General features: G+C 37.5%; 1 protein-coding gene across 4 annotated transcripts in view; it reads left to right on the top strand.

Moving 5' to 3' along the window:
* LOC119787171 (retinal-specific phospholipid-transporting ATPase ABCA4-like) overlaps positions 1-18,351 on the top strand; it is a 63,209-nt gene that overhangs the window by 16,459 nt on the left and 28,399 nt on the right. For 3 of the 4 annotated variants that reach the window (XM_038290820.1, XM_038290821.1, XM_038290823.1), the window contains exons 9-24: positions 986-1,223; positions 3,690-3,829; positions 5,364-5,480; positions 6,529-6,726; positions 8,582-8,787; positions 10,467-10,643; positions 11,349-11,571; positions 11,726-11,947; positions 12,218-12,422; positions 12,521-12,613; positions 14,320-14,529; positions 15,143-15,320; positions 15,511-15,642; positions 17,505-17,644; positions 17,735-17,872; positions 18,122-18,303. In XM_038290820.1, the coding sequence (XP_038146748.1) occupies positions 986-1,223; positions 3,690-3,829; positions 5,364-5,480; positions 6,529-6,726; positions 8,582-8,787; positions 10,467-10,643; positions 11,349-11,571; positions 11,726-11,947; positions 12,218-12,422; positions 12,521-12,613; positions 14,320-14,529; positions 15,143-15,320; positions 15,511-15,642; positions 17,505-17,644; positions 17,735-17,872; positions 18,122-18,303 (2,799 nt within the window). The remainder of the gene's footprint in view (positions 1-985; positions 1,224-3,689; positions 3,830-5,363; positions 5,481-6,528; positions 6,727-8,581; positions 8,788-10,466; positions 10,644-11,348; positions 11,572-11,725; positions 11,948-12,217; positions 12,423-12,520; positions 12,614-14,319; positions 14,530-15,142; positions 15,321-15,510; positions 15,643-17,504; positions 17,645-17,734; positions 17,873-18,121; positions 18,304-18,351) is intronic. The other variant, XM_038290822.1, reaches the window with a different exon arrangement.

Here is an 18,351-nt window from a genome sequence, read left to right as displayed (position 1 = left end):
AATGAAGCTCACAGGGTATTAGTGAATAGGAGGAATGTAAATATCACTACCCTGAATATAATTACCTGTTGAAGGTCAGGAAACTCAGATTTTTTTGGATTCCCAAGTAAGTAGAAGTATCTAATATGCTTTTATAATACTGGAGGGAATGAAGCACAGGATGAGATGACTAAATGTCTTCAAGGTCAAAGGTCAGTTAAACGGGTGACCTCACTTTACTTCATTTTATGCAGGAATAAATACAAACCTTTGTATATTTTAATGGAGGGTATACTATTATGCTGTAAAAATAGAAAACATCAACTTTTTATTTATTATATAATATTCAGTTTGATTTAAAAAATCCCTAAATAATTATAAATCATTATATCATAACCGTCATCTCGTACGTCATTTTCTCTGCAGGTTTCATTTCTGGGGGCTGAGATATAGCAAATGTTTATATATTATAATGTTTTTGTCTTGAAAGCCACGATGACAACCCACTTAAAAACCCATCATGTAAATAGGTGGCTCAACAGGAGGTCTTTCCCTTTTTTGCTTAATGAGTGCGAGAAGTAAGCCTCTCTATAATCTTATATTTCTAGCTCAAAACAGGCAGTTATAATCAGCCGTCAGCAAAAACGCATGTTTACTGAAAAGTCGAATCTATTTCATTAATTTAACGACTCATAGTCCACATATCCGAAAAGAACAAAGAGAAAATATAAGTAAAATCTACAGAAAAGGAAAACTTATGACAGACTTGCTTACCAGTGTTTCCACAAAGAAGACTGGTGGCGTAATGCACCGACAGAAGAGTGTGACATCATTTCAAGACTTTATTACTACCCTTCTTTTTTTTTTTTTTTTTTTTTCACATCAAAAGATCCAATTATTGTAGAGGGTAGCTACTCTATCTAGCTATAAAATCCAGTTTAAGAATTTAAAATAGAAGAAGATAATACATCAGAAAAAAAGGTATTTCTTTTTATTTGGTCCACAGCTGCTTAAACGAGAGAGCTCTCAGGAACTCCTCAAGGTGGTCTCCTCTCTGTTCCAAGCTGGAGGGCCCTCTTCCTTCACTCAGTTAATGACAGGGGTGTCAAGTCTCTTCTGCGGATACCCAGAGGGAGGGGGTTCCAGGGTCCTATCATTCAACTGGTATGAAGACAACAACTACAAGGTGTTCCTGGGGGTCAATGGTAGCAAGAACCACAACCACGTCTATGATCACACTACAAGTAAGTAAAGAACTCTGAAACCTCAACTAGTTTTCAATCAATTTAGAAACAATTAAGAATTTTGGTCATTATGAAAGGTGATGCTTTGGATTTTTATGAACAGACTCATCACAAACATTACATATGTTTGAAACAATCTTTTTTTTTGCAACTATGACAAAAAAAAGGATCTCATTAAATCTTTATGCAAATTTGAATATGCAAATATGATTAACCTTAGTATTAATTTTAGGAAGAATGAAGTAGATCTTGCATTTCAACAGTTTTACAATGCTAGTAGTCACATTTGTTTTTGTTCAGCAACTATCTAAGTTCTCGATCAGTATGATTTTGAAAGTTAAGCTGAAAAAAACTACAGTTTGCTGCAAGAGATTCTTATTTCCTGGCTTTCTTTCACGCTGCAGTTTTCACAGCTCTCATGGCCAAACGGACATAAAATTAAAGGACTGCAACTTAACCGAGACTCTTTGTTATGGTGAACTGTCTTGTGTCCTTCAACTTGCAATCTAATGTAAAGCCCCTACAGAACCCTTTTCACAGTTTTTCATTCTGCAGCTACAAATATTAAAGTATTAAAATGATTTAATGCCACATGAGAACTCACTCACAAAATACACCTAGTCAGAAAGGATATTCTGTTTAGAAATTTGTTCAATACATTTTAACTTGGCCCATTGTACTCTCATGGCCATCAGAACTCATCTTATGGGAAAAGAGTCTTTACTTTTAAGAATAGTAGTGTACAGACAACTTCTTGAATAGAAAGCACCACAGCATAGAGGAAGAAAAAGTGGAGAAGTTGATGCAGTAAAGTTTGGGAGAGAGTATAGCTAAACTGTTTACCGACCAAGACATTGCTGCCCGCAAAAACTGACCGGGTTGGCAAAGAGGGTATTTGTTTAAAGGAGCAGCCAAGACACACAAGGTAACTAGGATGAGCTGATTTCTACAGCTTCTTATGAGTTGGGAGATCATTTTTTTCTCAACCAAACGGCAATTACACATGTTTCTGGTGTATTTCTGGCTTTTCTGTAAGACTACAAAGAAGAAAGCCATTGTTCAAAGGGGGGAGGTGGTGGCTTAGTGGTTAGAACAGTGCACTTTTGCTCTGAGAAGGTTGTAAATACACAGTTTGATCCCCACAGCCTGCACTCTGGGCTGAGCAAGACCCTTAACCCCCAATTGCTCCTCAGAGGCTGCACAGTGGCAGCCCGCTGCTCCCTGAGGGGATGGGTTAAGATGCAGAAGTAAATTTCTCCATTGTGTGATCAATGATGTTCAATTATTATTAGTATTAAAGGAAGCCTAAGGAAGTTTTCACATGATTTACCAAAAAGTAGTATACTTGAAGTAAATTCTATTAAGAATACTTAAGTATAAGTATAATTTTAGAAAGTATACCGAACAATGTACTTTTAGTGTACTTGAAGTATTACTAAAGTAATACTTCTTCAAACTAAATTGGGACATTTTTAAGTTTACTAAAGTATACTTAAAGTATTCTTTAGTAAACAATAAAGTAAACAATAGTATAGTCAAGTACACTTGACTATACTATTAAGTATATGAGATATAGTTTAGAATAAGTAAACTCTAAGTGCACTGCCTGATTTTAAGTATGAAATTAGTGCACTTTTAGCATACTTGAATAAACTACTTTTGCTAAGGGATGTCTTCGAGCTGAAACATGGTGGTGGTAGGATCATGCTTTTGGGATGCTGTTTTTCAGCAAGGAAAAGAATACTGGTTAAATTATGAGGGGAACTGGATGGAGCTAAATACACGAGAATACAAAGAGAAAACTTGTTAGAAGCAGTTGTAAAGAATAAAAAAGAATAAATAAGAAAAAGAGACTAGAGTGTAGGATAACAATCCATGGCTCTAAAGAAAGCAAATCAGTGTTTCAGAAATGCCTACTCCGTGTCCAGACCTTAATCTACCTGGGACTTTGTTCAGAGAAAGAAATGTCTACTTTTTGCATCAAATCTGACTGAATGAAGGTAATTTGACTAAAGGGAATGAGCTTCTAGTTGAGTAAAACTGACAAAGGATTACATGAAAAAAGCCAAAAGTGGAGAATAGAATTTTCTTTTCCATTTAACAAATATAGACTACTTTGAGTCCCAATAAAATACATCCAATAGTGTGGCTGTATTTTGGCAACATGTTAAATAAGTAAGTTAAAAACAGTTGTAAACAATAATTATCTGTTTGCAAAACATTCGTTACCCAGGTTTAAGACATTTAAACATAACTTAAACATCTCTGAATTGAGTATTGAGGTGTGAGGATTTGATCAGAACTGTCAAAATATTGATGGTAAAAATCCATCCCTCTTTTTAAACTTGAACCAGCTGTGTGTTAAGATTAATATTTTAAAAATGACGACTTCATGGGGCAAGCAGTTTTTATCCCAGCATTCCGTCTTTTTACACAAGCATATTTTTGCTTATTTTCTGCCTTCAGCTCCGTTTTGCAATTCCCTGATGCAGACCCTGGAGTCCAACCCTGTCACAAAGATTGTATGGAATTCAGTCAAGCCCCTGCTGATGGGAAAGATCCTGTACACACCCGACTCCCCGGTCGTCGGAAAGATATTAAAGAGCGTAAGAGAGTCCACCTCCAGCCTGACCCTTCAGCCCTTTTATTTCCTCTACACACCCTCGCTCTCCGTTTTTCTTTTCTTTCTTTTTTTTTTTTTTTTTACCAACACTCTATATACCTTCCTACCCACACAACCCTCTAGATGACCTTACTCTGAATGTAAAGGTAAACTGGTCTAAAGCAGTCAGAGTCTTTATTTAGAATAGAAATATCCTTTATTGTGCTTATTGGTTGGAAATTCTTGTATGCCAGAAACAACAGGACAAAAAAAAAGGGGGAGCATGCAGACCCAAACAAAGAAAAAAATATAATATGAAGAAATGAAAAAATCTAAGGTACAGGTGAATTCAAAATACGAGCAAAAGAAAAGCTCAACCAAGCAGGAAGATTTTGAAAAATTACAATCTGTGCATGTATATAAATGACAAAAAAACAGACTGTTTAGTCGTTTTCTGCTGCTGATTAGTTCACGGTCCTCAGCTTGGTCATTTATGACCTGCTGACAGATGTGGCACCATTATCACACCGAATGACCTTCATGACGCAACTGGGATTCAAACCACAGTCTGCTGCATTAGAGTCAAACGTTTAAACCACTTCACTACTGGGAAAAACCCTAAGAAGAAACAACAAATAATATGAGGGATGTAAACACTGAATGGACAACAAGGATGTAAAGCACTTATTGAGTTTGTTGGCAGCAGTGACAATTATCAACTTAAATCAGCTTTCCTGTCCCTGCTGAAAATAGCATTCCCACTGAATGGTTGGGATTGGTGGTGATTTGCAGTGGGACTTTTTCTCACACATGGAGATTTGCAAGAAGGTCACAAAGTTATTTTTGGTTTCTTTGACCAGGCTTTGATGATCTTAATTAAGGATTTATGGCTGTCCTTCAACAATGACATTATTCTTGTAACTCATCCCAAAAAGCTATTTTTGTCAAGGGTTAAATGACTTTCTCTCTTAAGTTAGGGATCTCTGCAGCTCTTTTGGTTAAGGGCATTGTCTCTGCAGGCTTGCAGTTGCACAGTACAGCTTCCATATTTTTAGATGATGGATTGAGTAAGTCCTCTGAGACGTTCAAAGCTTAAGATATTATTTTCTAAAGTAATTTCTTCACAAACTAATTTCAATTTCTCAATCTTCAACATGCTGTTTGCTCCTTATTATTCTCTTACAAACCTCAAATTAATTTTATAATAAATTACAGTTACAGTTGAACTCTGTTTATCAATTAGGTCACCTCCAGGGGCAGTTGGTTGCTTGTTGGTTTATATTATTATTATGGTAAAGGTGGACTAAATATCAACAAAAGTTATCAGAAGATTCAGACTGATATATTTTAATGCGTTTTTTTTTATGTGTTAGTTTTTCATATACAAACGTGTTAACATACCCTAACGTTTTTCACTGTAACTAGAAAAACATTTTAAAAAGGATGACTCTTGTAAGGTTCTGTATCAGATGCTCCAGTGGACTTTCATTTTGGAAACAGTGATTCACAGGATTTAAATTGTATCTTTTTTTAAACAGGCTAATACAACATTTGAGGAGCTGGAGAGGCTGAGGAACATGGCCAAGGCCTGGGAAGAGGTGGGACCTCAGCTCTGGGCGTTCTTCCACAATAGCGTCCAGATGAACATGATCAGGGTACTGTTGATTTAAATGTATCTTTGTCACAATCTTTTCAAATTAAATATCTAAAATAAGTTCCTACATGCGTCGGATGGGAAGGAAGGAAAAAGGCTGAAGAGAGCTACAATCAAAAACAAGAACAATTCTGCCAGAGCAATCTGAATTTTATTGTTTGCATATTAACTTTGTGCTCACAAATGAAGCCCACAGTTGCCTCTGTTGATATCGGTTGTACTTGTAATATCAAATGCATAGTGCCTTTTGCATTAGTTTTCTGTTGTTCCTTTCCTTAAACCATAGTTGTAGGTGGATAAAATACTTTTCTAGTGGGTTAACACATTCATTCTTTTTTTTTTTTTTTTTTTAAGATTAGCAAAAAAAATCCACTGAATGTGAATGGTAGTGATGTAGGCAACCAGTGGGCACCCTGCAAATACAGCATTGTAGTTAAAAAGCATGTTTTGTCAAGAATGCAATCCCATCTTAGGGAAATGTATTGGTGCCCATCATCATCATCATCAGAATCATCCATATGTGCTGGTGCTTTAGTTTTTTAATGGTTTATGACTCTTTAATTTTCACCTATGATTAATGCTATAATTCTACTGTAATTCACACTAAGCCTCCTTCCCTGTTCTACTGAAGGTTTCTTCCTGTTAAAAGGGAGTTTTTCCTCTCCACTGTCGTTACAAGTATGCTTGATGTGAAGGATCGCCTTCAAGTCAATGAGTCTACACAATCAACGGGTTTTCCTTTGATAGAAAACTTTGTATGATCTGGTTGCATTGTAATTCGCCTTGAGATTACGTGTTGTGAATTGACACTGTATAACTAAACTTAAGTGAATTAGACTGATTCATTTCTATTTCAGCCTTTTAATATTTTACTGTGGGTGGGCAAAGAATATACTCAAATTTAACTTAAACAAACCGTCTTGAAATGTTGTGTGTTTTTAGTAGATTTGTCTGTTCTCTTTTTAATTACAAACTTTAATTTAGATTAATAAAGCAAATAAAAGAAAAAAAAAGATAATAATGCATAATGCTGTTTTTTTCCCTCTCAGGATACACTGAGGAATCCTACAGTGATGACCTTTCTGGACGATAATCTTCAGGAAGGCGAGTTCAAAACTAAAGATATTCTCAACTTCCTGGACAACGGTCCAGAGGAGAAACGGGAGGAGGGAATGCCCAACTTTGACTGGAGGAATATTTTTAATATTACTGATCAAATCATACGCATGTTCAACCAATATGGAGAGGTAAGGAGCCCTTCTTTATGGCTGGGATTCATGTAAATAAGTTTTATTTGCCAGTAGGTTTGTTCATTTTCCAGACAGAAGTATCAGCCAGCCAAGGCTGCTCCCTTTATGTTGCAGAAAAGGCCTTTTTAGATAGATTGAACCACTTATCACAGCTCTATAGGTTCTCTCCCGTCGATCAGCCTAAAAGGTGGAGAGGACAAGTGTGCTGTCGCCTCCATCCCTTGCCTCCATTGTGGAGATGGTGATAAAGTAGGGAGTAGGTGGGAATGAGTCACCTTCCTCAGAGGTGGTTCAGTGTACAGCTTGGCATTGAAACTAACCTCTGTTCTTCTTTATAAAAGTGGGAAAATCACTCTATCCGTCCTTCTCTCTCTCCCTGCCTCTCTTGTGTTATTTTAAAAGAGCCAAAAATGGTGGTTTAAGAAAGAACTCCATCTTCACAGGCATCTCAATTTGTCTTTTTGTCGCATTGCTTAGTGCCACAACGACTCAGAGCCCCACAAACAAACCATGGCAATTTAACCAATTAGATACAGCTGTCAGCTACCATTGGAGCATTGAATGGTAGTGGCAGTTAGTACCAGGTCCTCTCACTCTGTCAGGAGTGAATGTTTCTCACACTACAACTCTATTGGGAAGCGTACCGCTCCTCTGCCTGTCTTTAAGTGAGCATTTGAGTATCATGCATTATAAATCCATTTCTTACTGGAGATAGTGTACAGAAGGTGTATTAATCATCTTGCTTTCCTCTTAGGAAAAAGTATCAACAAACCAAACAACAATACTTGTAGAACCATCCCAGTACTACAGTGTGGAAATTGAGAATTGCAATTGCAAATTGCAATTTTTGTTCTGTAAAGACCAAAAAAACATATTTGAAAGAAAAAAAATGCAATGGCATACTCAAATAAAAATTAGAAATGTCAAAAAAGGGAAGACAGCAATAGCAGCCTTTTCACAAAAAGTGGGAAAATGATGCAAATAAGCAAGACTGTAGAAAAAAAAACTCCTCCAGAGCAGCTAAACACCATACATTACAAGGATTTTTGTCTTTGTGTCCATAAAGTCTCCAGGGAAATGACAATAATTGCTTGACTGAATAAAATATATTTTTTCTGCTTTATATGTTTAAAGCAGAAATAAATAATACTGTATGTTTTCTTATCAATCAATCAAAAAAAAAAAAACTACAGGGTATGATTCATCTCCAACAGACAGTCATATAATATTTCAGGCACCAAATAAGATATATATAGAATTCAAGAACTTAAAAAATAAATAAATTCAAGAAAGTGAATACATAATAATAAGAAAAAAAAACAAAGGTTGAGATTTGCTCTGTGGAGAAAAAACACAATGATGATTGGAACCAAAATGTAGGGAAAGGGGCCGAGAGACGAGGAAAGAAAAAAAAGACATGCCACACAGTTTGTCAAACATGGGGTGGAGTGGTGGTGGTGATGGTGGGGGGCTGGAGGGGGCTGAATAAGTGCCAGTGAAAGTAGGTCACTGGTGTTTATGGAGGAGGTGAGGATGAAGCAGGTTAAACTGTGCACTGCATGTTAAATACTGCAAAACCGGTTTGATTTTATTTCATCCCTGATCTCACCTGGAATAATCCATTGACAATGTCTTATAAATGTGTTATATGATTAGATAATTGTGCCTCTGAGAGGGGAAGGTGTACTGCTCATGTTTGCATGCCTCTAAACTAAACAGGCAAAGATAAAATATCATCGCTGACACTTCTATTCATGCTATCTGAACAACAGCTTTGCAGATAGACCGCACAATTTAAAAAGTGTCACTACCAAATCCAAAGCTCTGTCTCCAACCATGTGTTTGTCTGCAGTGCATCAGTCTAGATAAGTTTGTGGCTTACACCGATGAGTCCCAGATGATTCATCAGGCCCTGTACCTGCTGGAGGAAAACAAGTTCTGGGCAGGTGTGGTTTTCATGGACATGTATCCATGGACCACAAGTGTTCCTCCCCATGTCAAATACAAGATCCGCATGGACATAGATGCAGTTGAGCGGACTAACAAGATCAAAGACAGGTCTGTAAACGCTTTGAGTCTTCTTTTTAATCCATTCTCTCTAGATGGGAGCTTCATATGGTATACTTCAAATGTAAAACTTCTAACCTGCTAAGAAATATCTTCTTCACATCCCTGAAGCCACGCCTACTGGTACCACTGCTATTAAAACTTTGTGTAACTCTCTTACCAGTGGAACTCTTTTCCCCAATAGCATTAAGCTGGGATTATCCAGTGGCTGAGATTTTTGGCCAAACCTCTTAGGATGTTTGCTCTAGATGGTGAAGAGTCCTACACTCTCTCCTATTCTTTTAACTCCAAGGGATCTCTTAATAATTTAAGTCTGGGGACTTTAATTAACAAATAAGCATGATTTTATGTATGAGGAAGCATTTATATGGAGCGACACGCTTTGCATCACTTTAGATCAAGTTACCAGATTTACCCTTGGGCTGTCCATCCTGTTCCAAGATGTAATCACCACAGATCTTCAACTGTACCTAGCAGAGGTTCCAGATAGTTTTTTAACAAAAAATGTATTTGTCCACATCAGACCCGTGGGAGTGAGTTCTAGTTCAACCACTATTAAATCCAGAGGTGTGTTTGTGGTGAACCAGTAACATTTGTTTAAACCCAGATAGCTGGTTGGCTTGCAAATAATGTCTTTCAGGCTTTCATAGAGACTCTTAAATTAAGATGTTATTGTTTGCCACATTTGAATCCTGCTCTATTTTAATTTATGGCATAGAGGTCAGCTTTTACTAACTTTACTGGCCTGGCGTCTTTATTTGTTGTTGCTTTTATTGAAAGGTGGTAAACAGGAACAGCTCTATGTGTGATCGTATCTCCTTACACAGGTAACCAGGAAACCTTTACATTTGAATTAACGTTTCAAGTTCAGCTTAAAGCATTAAGTAGAAGTCATCTGTTGTATTTCATTTGTAGGGGCTTAGGGGTTCCCATATGTTTGACACTTATGAGTCGTTTTTTTTTATTTTATTTTTTATCAAATGTTAATTTCAAGACTTTTTAAATAATTGCTTTGATGTTAAAAAAATAAAAAATTGGTACCGTTTGATACACAACACTGCACATTATTAACACCCAATCCCCTGTCTTTTTATTTCTTTTTATGCTGTTACTGCCACATCAATGATCCTTTTCATATATACTTGTTACATTCTCTATAAGAGGGAAAATCCTTTCCAGCTGCCTTCTTTGCATCTTGCGAACTTTATTGGTGGTTCTCATTAACTCATTACGCACCCTTTAATCTCACCCACGTCCACAACTTACATACACTTCTTTTCTCTTTGATCTCCCATTTATTGCGAGACAGTCTGCCAATATCCCCCTGTGAGCACAAGCACTTTGAGCTGTTTACAGCTCACCAACAAGCTGTAATGGACCCAGTGGGAGTCCGGCCTCTATGCAATTGAATAATCAGATTGTAACAGAGCTCTGTCTCACAGTTATCAGCTCATCAAGGGGATACTTGTGTGTTTTATGTGGCTGAAGAGACTGCCTTTGAGGTATTTTTCGAATGAAATTAAAGTTTGGGATTATTTCAGACGGCAGAAAATATCCACAGAAAAATGAAGAAATTTCTTTGTTACCTTCTGCTTGATAAAGTCTATTTAAAATCATATAACTGGAAAATCAAGCCATCTTTGATATTCTCTCTTTCTGTTCGGTGTTAGGTACTGGGATCCCGGTCCCAGAGCAGACCCTATGGAGGACCAGAGGTACCTATGGGGGGGGTTTGCATACCTGCAGGATATGATTGAACATGGGATCATCAAGCTTCACACTGGAAATGATTGGCCTCTTGGGGTCTACGTCCAACAGATGCCATATCCTTGCTATGTAGATGACCTGTGAGTTGACCCATCAGTGCTTTAGCAATTTGAATGAACACATGCACACAGGTTCCCTGAAGTACCGAGGAAAATGTCGTTTTTTAAAAAATAATAATCAATTGCGGTCTTTTGGGATTCAGTTTATTAATTAAACCAGTTAAACCATGATTTTTTAAAATGCTCACATGGTAATTGTTGCTTTTAAATTTTCATCTTAATTTTTTCCACCTTAGTAAATAATAATTCCTGAATTTTTGTTCATTAGTTTTTAAGAATTTTTTCATCTACCTTTTAGCCAATTAAAATAATTTCCGAGTTAATAATTGACCTAAAATAGATACATTTTAAATGGACTTAGAATGTGTGAATAAAAGGTTATTTTTTACAGTGTGCAAAAGTGTTATATTTTGCATTACCCAAAAGATGTTTTGATTCTGACCACAGCCCAGGATGCTCTTTCATTGTTTTATGAACACATTTGCTTCAGTTTCTTGTTAACCTTCCAACGGGGGTTTATTTATATAGAACACTATCAAAATCAGTTTATAATAACAACATTTGTGGAAATTTTTTAACTAAACTTTTGAGTTTGTTGAATAAATATACCCCCTTGAAAACATGAATCTTTGCTTCGTATCAAATTGAAAAAAAGGATGCACAATGTGTTTGTTTTTGGAAAGACAATAAACTAATTCAGAATCATTATATATCACCTTTCTGTAGATTTATGATCACATTAAACCGCTGCTTCCCCATGTTCATGGTGCTGGCCTGGATCTACTCTGTCTCCATGACTGTGAAGAGCATCGTCTTAGAGAAGGAGCTGCGCCTCAAAGAGACCCTCAAAGCCATGGGGGTGGACAACGCGGTCATTTGGTACACCTGGTTCATTGATAGCCTCATCTTGATGACTGTGAGCACGGCGCTGCTGACAGCCATCATTATGGTAAGGACAGATGCTGAAAGCTGAAACTGTTTGCACTGGTTTGAAGGGCTCTTTCTATAAAGGGGTAATGGTGCACTCTTGTGGAGATTATTAGAGAAAAAAATAACAGCAGACAAGCAAATGACTTTCACTTAAAGTGTTCTTTTTTCCACAGGGTGGGAAGGTGCTGAATTACAGTGACCCACTCCTTGTCTTCTTCTTCCTGCTGACTTTCACTGTGACCACCATCATGCAATGTTTCCTGATGAGTGTGTTTTTTAACAAAGCCAACCTAGCTGCTGCCTGCAGCGGAATCATCTACTTCACCCTCTACCTGCCTCACATCCTGTGTTTTGCATGGCAGGACCGCATCACCAAGAACATGAAACTGGCTGCAGTAGGTCCAATTATTTTTCATTTGAGGAGTTTTGCAAAATCAGACAGTCTAGGAGGAATTTTTAAAGCATTATAACTTCTTTGTATCTTATTATAAATATGCATCTCATTGTTAAATGAATCCAGTTACACCAGAAAAAATTAATTATGATTATTATAGTTATTTAAATATATAAACTCATCCTTATGGAGTTAATATGCATGTATGTTTTAAGGTTTTTGTCAATAAAGATTTTGATAAATTAGTGTCCTTTGTGCATCCTTTTCCTAGAGCTTGCTCTCTCCAGTAGCTTTTGGCTTTGGGACGGAATACCTTTCAAGGTATGAAGAGCAAGGTTTGGGTCTACAGTGGAGCAACATTCAGACCAGCCCGTTAGAGAAAGACACTTACTCTTTCCTCACCTCCATCCTCATGATGATGTTCGATGCCATCCTCTACGGAGTCCTGGCTTGGTATCTGGACAATGTGTTCCCAGGTTGGAGTCTTAATAATGAATGCTTTGCAGTAACATGTTTATTTAGGTTTTATCCAAATGAAAAAGAAAAAGAAAAAAATATATATATATCTTTACAGGACAGTACGGCATTGGTCGACCATTCTACTTCCCTCTGCAGCCCTCATACTGGGAGAGACCTACACCTTCGTATACAGAAAAAGGTGATCAAGGTTAGTCTGCTGATTAACTTAAAGGGTCCCTTGCAAGTTTATTCAAAACTTGTTCACATTCTGTCCCATTAAAACTGCAAACCCTAATTTATATTTTATTACGGTTTTATATGATAGATCACCATAATTTAGTAGTGGTAAAATGAAAAGAAAATGCATATATTGTTGAAATTGCAGCAGCAGTTGTTTTTAAGGGTCTTTTTTCCAGCTTTGAACATCTAGAATCTGCAATTTCATCCCAAAGACAGCTTCAAAATAGCTCAAGCTTAGCCAAATTAAAAAGAGACTCTCTGTGAACAATTAAGTATGCTCAATTCAGTTTTGGTCTGAATTTTGATTTGGCCCTGCAAACTTATGACTATGCTTTGAAATAAGTTCGTCAGAGAATGAACATTTTCTCACTCTCTGTTCTCTTGCGTTTTTTGCATTTAGTATTTTCAGTGTATTTAAAAAACGGAGTGTCCTGTAATAAACATGTTGAGTTTTCCTGTTCCTAAAAAAATGTGTAGAGAATTTTCTCCAGAATTAATTTGGTTAGGGTTCTTGGTGCACTTCTTTTGTGTAACTAAATGAATTTTCTCATAATCCCACCCTAGTAAAAAACAAACTCAATGTTGGTCTTAGTAATTGCTGAAACAATTATTTAAAGCTATTCAACACACCCAGGGCCTGCATGATCCCAAATTCACATGTATTTTTCCTGCATAAAACCTAAACAGACAGTTATTATTAATTCTATGGGGGAACACAAACCCCACAATTAGCTAATTTTTCACCCCACTCTTACCAGGTGTGTTTAATATGCAAATATTCTCTGAGTTGTGTCCAAATGGTCATTTTTTAGGGAGTGCAGCGTTAGTTTTCTCTGATACGAAGAACTGGATGTGGACTGAAAATGTCATATTCGATCCCATCTGAGCAACATTCTTCTACGCCTTGGCTGCTCCCACTCCTTGTTTTCTGGGAAACTTTAAATGAGACTTTCTACAGATTTGTTACTGCCACTTTTTCATAGCAGCCAGATTTTTGGAATGTGTGACGAATATTTGTCCATCTAGGATTACAAGGGACAACTGGCTGCTCCTGTGGGTATATTCTAGCGTGTTCTGTGTGCATTTGTCTTTACAGTGTTGTTAATTCAGTGATATGCTTCAGAAATATCTAAGGAGGAACATGCTTAATAGATATCTTCAAACTACTATAACAGAAAGGTGGGCTATATTTACTAATGGGGTTATTTCTACAAACAGTTTAGTTCAGAGTGAGGGAATTTAAGTACACATGGCAAACTTTCTGTTCTTTATAATATTCTAGTCACGTTTTGGAAAATCTGTGAGGCACTTTACCCAAGAAAAAAGCTTAAAAGCTGAGATGCTGAGCAGTGCTTTATTTTTCCAGTCTTGCTAACAATTCTGCAAGTTATTTTGGCCAATGCAATTTTGAAACAGTTGAAAATTTCCGGCTTTTGCTTAACATTTCTTACACAGAGTATCTTATTAGATTAGGTTTGAGACGCTGTACAAATAAACATACATGGTATTAACAAAACTTGCTCTTATAAGCTGCTTATCTCGAAAACAATGTCACTGCAAGCATGGTTGTGTGTAGGAACATTGGTGTATCAAACAAAGCATTATACTTAGTTGGAGCCCTTTAATCAGGGATCCCTGACAGTATCTTTACTGAAGGCTGTCTTTCTAAACCAGATTCCAAGAAACCAGAACCAGAGAATCAGGACCTGGATGTTGAAGGCAGGGCTACGCCAGAGACTTACACCTCGAATGGGTCAGCTGGCAAGAAAACCTGCAAACACCAAAGTAAGAGAGAACGCTTGGAGAGAGAAAGGGAACTGCTGAAGGAACAAGAGCAAAATCCAAAGCAGGAGGAGGAGGAGGCTCAGAATGCTGAGAATGAAGGTAAGGAACAAACAACCTGACGAAAATTCAGATTTCATTTAGAGAACAGGTCTACTGTACTGCCCCTCAGGGCCCTCTGTACAGCATGTTTTTGGGGGTTTCCCTGTACCTTGGTGTCTGCTGAGGAGTAAATGCAATCATTTGATTCAGGTGTGCTGAAGCAAAAACAGATCTAAGACATGCAGGCAATTGGCCCTGGGGACCAGGGTGGGAGACCTATAAGTTAGAGAATACTAGGAAGACATCTAGTGGACAGATAAGGGAATTACACTCAATCCAGAGGAAATGAGAATTCTAAATGAAATAAATGCAGCAGAGGTGAACAATCATGGTCCAGAGAGTAAAAACCCTGCCTGGTTTCATTTTATTCTGTTCATTTGGCCACAGTTTAGTCCCTGGCTCAGTCGAAATAACTTAAATTGTAGTTCCTACCTCCTGTTCCTAGCTTCCATCTCTTCATCTTTCATGGGGTTAACAGTAGGATTACTATCAGAACTGCTTTACTGAACCCAAACAGCCTTACAGACCTCTTTACATGAAGTATACATCTCTTGGAAAAAGATTTAACAAATGTTTCTCTGAAGTGATTCTCTTTGCTTTTTCCTCCATGCAGGTCAGCTGTTCTTTGAGCCGGACCCGACTGGCCTGGTTTTGGGTGTCCAAATTCAGGATCTGGTCAAGGTGTTTAATGGCAGATCTCGGCCAGCTGTGAACTGCCTAAACATCAGTTTCTATGAAGGGCAGATCACGTCCTTCCTGGGGCACAATGGGGCAGGAAAAACAACAACATTGTGAGCAAAAAAAGAAAAAATTTGAATAGATTTGGTCAAAACCTACTCTAAAGGTTTAAATAATATATCAGGATGGAATAAGAAACTATGAAACTCTTTCTTACAGCCATCGTTTTTGTTTCCCTTGTTCAGCTTTAGACATGTTATCAACTTCCATCTGTTCACAACTGATTTTTAAAATTCTTTTCAGGTCGATTCTGACAGGTCTCTACCCTCCCACATCCGGCACGGCCTACATCAATGGTAGAGACATTAAAACAGACATAGATATCATCCGCACTTCTATGGGAATGTGCCCACAATACAACATCCTTTTCAATCAGTGAGTTGGAGCATTTGCATTTTTTCCTGCTTTTTTATTTCTACAACACATTTAAAAGATTTTATGTAAAAAAAACAAAAAAAACAACAGAAAGTAGCACAGAGTTGTGAAATGGGAGGAATTTGATGTATGATTGTCAAGATTTAAGAAGTGTGATATGCATTTGTATTCGTTCAAGAAAATGCTGCATATATGGAAATGTGTCAGCAAACTAAAACTACAGCACACCGTAAATCTACCAGAAATCATGATCTTTTCAGCATTATGCTTCAGGATGCTTTTCTTCCGAAGGAACAGGGAAACATGTCAGAGTTGATCGAACGATGGCTGAAGTTAAATACAGTGTGGATGGAGGCTGCAGAGGACTTGAGTATAGTTTGGAGGTTCACATTTCATCAGGACAGGGACCCTTAATGTCCCTTACAGCAGTGGAATGTTTAAATGTTTAGATTTAAAGCGACAACAAATGCTAAACGGCTTATTCAAAGTCCAGACCTAATTTGGAGAGATGAGCTATGGCAAAAGCTGAAAGATTAGGTTTTAGATCCTCTCAATCCAGTTTGACTGAATTTTATACATTTTACCAAGAGGAATGAGCAAGAATTCTTCTCTCTAAATATGTAAAACTGCTGAAAACACGCACCAAAGGCTTGCAGCTGTAAATGCAGAATTGACTGAAAATATTTAGAAAGTTATTGGTTAAAAAAACAATTAAATACAACTCCAGCAAATAAATAAAGAAAATCAATGTAGACCAAAAGCGCTTTATCAAGTGGGACTCTAAAGTGCACCTGACATTCAGTCATTCACCCACAGATTCAAATACTGTAGGAAGTAAGCTACAATGTAGCGACAGCTGCCATGGGACTGACTGACAGGAGTCAGACTCCTATACAATTACAGTCACAGGGCCGTCTGACCACCAACAGCAGGTCTGAGACCAAAAATGGAGACTGAGGGTTTAGTTGCTTGCATCTATTGTTAAATTGAACAAAACCTTTCAGAATAGACTATAGGAAACGCTTCACATCACCATTGTTCATCAAAATGGGGGTTTCTGAAGTGCAGGGGCAGAGCTAGATGGGGTGCCATGGCCACCCTAAGGCAATCATTGGCCACCCCTGTGGCCACCCCTACCATTTTCCCCCCTCTAATACAGACGGTGGCAGCAGTAATACTCTCAAGTGGAATGTTCTAACTTATTTAACATTTACATTTTTCATATGTTAACAATTACTTGACAACAAAAACACTGGTTAAATATGAACATCAATATACGAAGAGTAAAGATGATACATACAGAATTTATGCTCTTTTCAGAACTAGATTTTTTATCTTATGGGGTAAAGAGAACATTATGTTTCTGCAAGTCATCTGAGTCTTCAGTGAAATAAGAAATAAATAACTGCTATAATAATAACTAATCCTTTTAATGTAGATATTGGTACATTTAAATATACATTTTATGCAGAATGATTATTGATAAAAGTAGATAAGTAATGACAATGAATAAGATGTCCCCTCCAGAACTAAAACCTGAAAGAATTCTGTTCACTACACCTTTAATTTAGACATCATGGATGTTTAAATATTGGCACCTGTTTGTTAGCAAAGGCTGTAGGAAAGTATAGTTAGTTTTTATTTACAAAATACCAATGTTTTGGTTGTTAATTTTCTGTTTGGAACAGTGTAGATTGACCCTGAGATTCTGCCGCCTATCCGCTTTCAGCCACCCCTTATTAAAATGTTCTGGCTACGCCTCTGCTGAAGTGTTACACAGATTAAACAATTTCTGTTCGGAAACATTCTTTTCTATTATTTTCTCAAAATGTTGAATTCCTGCATACACATTGGGATTCCAGTATCACGGTGGAGGAGCACATCCTGTTCTACTCACTGCTAAAGGGTCGGACGCAAGAAGAGGCTCAGACAGAGGTTGAGAATATGCTTTTGGACCTTGGACTACCTCACAAGAGAGATGAGGAGGCTCAGAACCTTTCAGGTCAACCACCTGTTTTTATTTATGAGTCAGAGAGCATATGCACCATTATTTATCTGTCTGTCTTTAATAAATCTGTTCTGCACATCACAGGTGGCATGCAAAGGAAACTGTCTGTTGCCATGGCATTTGTTGGAGGATCGAAGGTCGTCATCCTAGATGAACCAACCTCAGGGGTGGACCCTTACTCTAGAAGATCCATCTGGGATCTTCTGCTGAAATATAGAACAGGTATAAAGGTTTAAATAAAATAAAACAAAATTGTTTCCAACATGTTTTACTCATGGCATTTTATAAATGTTTAAAGTGTGAAACAAACCTTTGCACCTTCCAGAGGTTTTTAAATTTGGTAGCAGACTTTTCAAGCACAGATATTCAGGTTCAAGGCTGTGGAGAGAAAGGAACAGAGTCAAAATGTTTTGGATTTTATGTTTTCCAAGATATTAACAAAGATTGAGCTTTGTCATCATTACTGTGCAGGTCGCACTGTGATTCTGTCAACACATCACATGGATGAGGCCGATCTGCTGAGCGACCGCATCGCCATCATTTCCAAAGGACAGCTTTGCTGCTCGGGGTCTCCTCTTTTCCTCAAAAACTGTTTCGGAGTTGGCTTTTATCTGACACTTGTACGCCGTTTAAAGGACATCAGGAAACGGGAGGTGAGCTATGCCTGCAGACGAAGAACACTGTTTCTGCCTCTTCTGGCA

This window comes from Cyprinodon tularosa, unplaced genomic scaffold (assembly GCF_016077235.1).
Source record: "Cyprinodon tularosa strain WSP-4 unplaced genomic scaffold, ASM1607723v1 ctg29, whole genome shotgun sequence".
In the NCBI taxonomy this organism is placed as follows: domain Eukaryota; kingdom Metazoa; phylum Chordata; class Actinopteri; order Cyprinodontiformes; family Cyprinodontidae; genus Cyprinodon; species Cyprinodon tularosa.
Note: the sequence above shows the minus strand (reverse complement) of the source record. Positions and strands in the feature narration are given on the sequence as shown.